The sequence below is a fragment of the Spinacia oleracea genome, chromosome 1 (genome assembly GCF_020520425.1).
Source record: "Spinacia oleracea cultivar Varoflay chromosome 1, BTI_SOV_V1, whole genome shotgun sequence".
Lineage (NCBI taxonomy): Eukaryota > Viridiplantae > Streptophyta > Magnoliopsida > Caryophyllales > Amaranthaceae > Spinacia > Spinacia oleracea.
In genome coordinates, this window is record NC_079487.1 from 31,962,042 (window position 1) to 31,966,969 (window position 4,928).

The window sequence follows — 4,928 nt, forward strand, 5'->3', positions numbered from 1 at the left end:
CATTCGTCCAGCAACGGTCTAGCTTAGTAAGGGGTTGTTTCAAAGGTTGGTCTGTATATACCACTAGTTTGTGTGCAGAAGTAAGGGCGCAGCTTCTTGCTGGCCATAAACAGCGCAAGTGCAAACTTCTCAATTGGAGAATATCTTAATTCAGCGTCTGACATGGCTCACGAAATAGACGGGGAGTTGTGCACTCCATCCCTTCAGTTAGCAACACGGCACTCAAGGACACAAAGAAATGGCCAAACACACATACAAAGTTTCCCCCTAAAGAGGACTGACAAGCCGAGGTAAGGTGTGGAGGTGTTCTTTTAATCGGACGAAGGCAGTTTCTGCCGACTCAGTCCATTCAAATTTGCTCTTCTTCTTGATTGTGCCGAAGAAGTAATGACACTTGTCACCCTGCCCTTGATAAGAACCGCCCCAGGGCCGCTAGAACAGTCCCGTCAGGCGTTGGACTTCCTTGACTGATTTTGGTGACGTCATATCTATTACCTGCCTGTACTATATCAGGGTTGGCCTCGATTCTCTTTCATCATAAGGAATCCCAAGAACTTTCCTGCCGTTACCCCAAAACACACTTCTTTGGATCAACCTCATCTGATATTTTCGGAGAGTCTCAAAAGTTTCTCTTAAGTCAGCCAAGTGTTCTTCACGTTGCTTGCTTTTTACTATCATATCATCAATGTAAGCTTCGATGTTTCGTCCTAACTGACAAGAGAAGACAGTGTTGACTAGACGTTGAAATGTGGCTGGAGCATTCTTTAAAACCGAACGACATCACTTTGTAACAGTATAGGCCTTGCTCAGTAACAAATGACGTTTTTTCCTGATCATCTGGCCACAAAGGAATTTGGTGAAAGCCCGAGTATGCGTCCATGAAAGACATCAAAGCATGGCCAGCCGTTGAATCTACCAACCGGTCTATCTTGGGTAGAGGGAAGCTGTCTTTTGGCAAGCCTTGTTTAAATCTGTATAGTCTACACACATTCTCCAGGATTTGTTGGGCTTCGGCACCAACACTACATTTGCACCCAATCTGGTATTGACTTGGCCGAATGAACCCAGCCTCCAACAACTTCTGTACTCTTCAGCTGCGACTTTGTTTCTTGCTTCCCCATGATTTCTCTTCTTTGATGAACAAGTTTTAAGGACTCATCTACATTGAGCTTGTGGACGGCTATGCTTGGATCAATGCCTGGCATCTCCTCCACAGCAAAAGCAAAATGTCCTGGAATTCCCTCAGGAGAGTGACTAAATGTGCCCCAAGCTGGTCCTCAGGAGAGACCCCTACTGGCCACCGTCCTATCTGGACGTACTTCATCAAGGATGATTTCATAATGTCCACCAACCGGCTCAGGCCGCGTAGTTTCCATGTGAGCCGTGGCACTGGTAAAGGTCTCTTTCTTGACTTTCTCCTCCATCTCATCTAGTTACTTTTTGAGCTTGCTCTTGCTTCGTCAGTTTTCCCCTAAGCCTCGGGACTTAGCGTAGTGAGGTAACAATCTCTTGCTAGTTGTTGATCACCATGAATTGTGCCAACCTGACATTTATCACAGACATACTTCATGAGCATAAGATGAGTGACGACCACTTGCCTTGGCCTGATTCAAAGTTGGACGACCCAGTATGATATTGTAAGCAGTGAGGTCCTTTACAATTAGAAGCGGACGTTCAAGTTTTACTTTGATGCCGGCCTCCAACTCGTAGGGGCAGAGTGATTATCCCCTGGGGATGAATTATGCCGCCTCCGAATCCAATGATCGGATAATGTATCTTTTCGATTGTCTTTGGATCAGTGTTCAAGACGACTTAAACAGCTGTGCTGATAATGTTCGACGAACTCCCCGTATCTACCAAGGTACGCCTTACTTTGAGGTTTGCTACCTTCAATTCAATAACTAAGGGGTCGTCATGAGAGTGGCGATCTTGCCCCTGACAGATTCACAAATCTCCACTTTAGGAAAATGGTCAATTGAAGCTTTTCAAGGACAACATGACCTGTCCCAACCGGCTTGCATAGTCTTTTGGACCTCTCATGTTGGGCCCCCAGCGCTAGACCCCCTGAGATGACGGCTACAATTTCTGGGTCAGTGTCGTTGCCATCACGTCGGTATGATGGTGACTTGCTTTTCTTGTAGAATTTTTACCACTTCCCCTGTGCTTGTGCTGAGATAGGATTTCAAGAACCCTTTAGCGGCTAGTCCATCGAGAGCCCTTCGTAGGGATTTGCAATCTTTTGTTTCATGTCCCACATCACAATGGAACTTACAGTAAAGCGAGCTGTCCCGAGTTTCCACCGGCGACTTCATGGAGAACGATTGATCAATCTCGTACCTATCACTGACATCTAGCAATATCGTATACAGGTCAGTGTTGTATTCAAACCTTTCTTTGTCATAGGGTCTTCCTCTCTTCTGTCCCTGGGAGCGGTCTGCCTGATATTTCTTCTCAATGGCCCATGTCCCATTCGGACAGCTGGTCTTTTTGTCTGACTTATCCTTGCGCTGAGGGTGATCTGTGGCATCCATTCCCTTAGACTCTTTGGGGACGGAGCAGATTTCAGTGGCATGAATAAAGGACTCGGCCTCATCCAGAGCGTCGGCCATGGTTCTCACACTTTTCTTCACCAAATCGAACTTAAAGGACCCCTTCTTAAGTCCCCTAAAGAAATTATCAAACGCCACCCCGCCAGGCAGGTCTGGAATCTGTCCTGATTCCAAATTGAAACGTCGAACATAGCTTCGCAAAGATTCATCTTTTCCTTGCTGTATTCGACCCAAATGCATGCTTGTCTTTTTCTCTTCTTTATAAGCCATAAATCTTGCTGAAAATAACATCTCCAATTCGGCATATGTGTTGATCGTTCCCGCAGGCAACTTCTCGAACCATTTGGAGGCAACGCCTTTCAGAGTGGACGGGAAGTATTTGCACCAGGTTGCATCAGTAGTTCCCTGGACATACATATGATGTTGATAGGCCAAGAGGTGTACATCAGGATCAAACATGCCATCATAGGCGTCAATAGCAGGTGGTTTTACTTTAGGCTCCTTGGGAGCATTCATGATATCAGCACAGAATGGGGTGGTGTAATCGAGGATAATGTCGGCTACCCCTTGTTGAATATGGCATATTGGGTCCTGCCTTCTATTCTGGGATGTTCTACGCCGCTCGTTGTCTGCGCGGCGGACATGAGTCCTGGTGAGACGGCGCGAAGGGGCAGCGAGGGGTGAATCCATGACAGGGGTGGAACCTGTATCTGACAACTCAGTTTCTTGGGGCCGGTGTACTGAATGATCGGTACTCTTCTGGACGGTCCAGGTTCAGGCCGAGAAGTTGGCAGGATCCGACGAGGAGCGATAGGCTGGAAAGAAGTTCTTGTTCTGTCAAAGCGCCTGTCATGATCGTCATTTCGTGCTTGGTCTTGCCGCCAGACATTAGACCGAGTGAGTCCATTGAAGAAAGGAACTCCCGTCCCCGTCCCATGAGACTGAGAACGGATAATCTTGATCTCATCTTGGAGAGTGTCCATCTGTGCTTTGAATCCAGCCAGGATGTCTTTGAGCTGCCCAGCAGACACCGGCAAGTCTGGGTTCTCTTCCATAACTGTGTCGGCATCAGCCCTCAAATGACCACCTGGAGGAAATGAAGGTTGACCCGTCTCATCTTCCACTTGGACCTGCTCGGGTTGCGGCTCAGGAGGAGGTTTAAGATGGTCGTCCTGCCCTACAAACTGGTGGCTTCTGTCATCCCTCCCTCGAGGAGGACGATCACCATTCATTGCGGTTTCGTCATTTTCGTTTTGACTGATGGGTGCGTCTCCGAAGTGCTGGACGTCTACCATGTTACCTTACCTCCCCACAGACGGCGCCAAATGTTGTGGGAGTTTTTCCTTTGGATGATGACGAGGAGGTATCAGGTTCCACGTAGTGTCGAGTCCAGTCCACGTCGGCAGCGTACCTACAAAACAAGATATTCCCAAAGGAATATTCCCTCCGATGCTTAAGTAAGACACAGGTTTTAAGGAAGATGTAATTAATGAACAGAAAGTATTAAAGGTAAGTAGTAGAATGTTTCTCTATTTAGAATTGTGTGTCAATTCCTTGGGAATTGAGTATATTTATAGTCTCTCCTTTTGGGGGGAAACCCTAGGGTAATCTCATATGATTGGCTAGTTTATCAGATAATGACATGTGTCACTATCATAACATTCTCTATGGGCCATGGGCCTTAAAGTACTTGGCACATTTAGGCCAGTCATACATCAGCATACACTGACTTCCTAGATGGCAGCCAAATAGGCGGCTGACCATCGGGAGGTGCCACCTGTCATGCAACAATTGAGCCACGTAGGCGGGGTATTTTACCCACATCATTTGCCCCTCAAGAAGGGTAGTAGCGTAAAATAGTTCGTGTACTGCCCGTTCTTGATCATTGATCTCTTAATCAGGTTCCTTGAACCAGGGGTGCGCCACATGGCGACTTTTCCTATTCTGCCCTCCCTATATATGTGAGGGGGGTAAAAATTTTCATTTTTCACGTTCCAAAATTCACCTCTGTGCTTTCTAGAGAGAGAATTTACAGAGATTTCTAACGCATTCATCGATTCGGCCCATCTCCTAAGACGTAGGATAGACGGACAAGCCTTCGTCTCCTTTCGTGACGCTCACCTTGACGCCATCATCTCCGACATTTTTAAGGTAACTGCCTAATCATTTCGTCTTTATTTTTGTGTTTAATTTTTGAACTACTTTCGTTGTCCGTCTATTGTGGTAACGTCCATTATTTGGTCGGTGCTCTTTAAGGTTCTTGAGTCGTAAGGTTGGGACTTCTGGGTATGGTGGTCTGATCTGCGCCGCACCAATATCCTCATTTTAAAGCCCGTCGTTAAGTTCGGCCTCCCATTGCGTCTTATGCAGGACACGATG

The 4,928-nt window shown here is 46.8% G+C and overlaps 1 protein-coding gene across 1 annotated transcript; it reads right to left on the bottom strand.

Moving 5' to 3' along the window:
* Nucleotides 1-1,471: 1,471 nt before the first annotated feature.
* On the bottom strand, nt 1,472-3,065 carry LOC130463674 (uncharacterized). The gene is made up of 2 exons (XM_056832881.1): nt 2,151-3,065; nt 1,472-1,543 (listed from the first exon to the last, which is right to left on the bottom strand). The coding sequence occupies exons 1-2, from the start codon at nt 3,063-3,065 to the stop codon at nt 1,472-1,474; spliced, it is 987 nt and encodes a 328-aa protein (XP_056688859.1).
* Nucleotides 3,066-4,928: the final 1,863 nt, after the last annotated feature.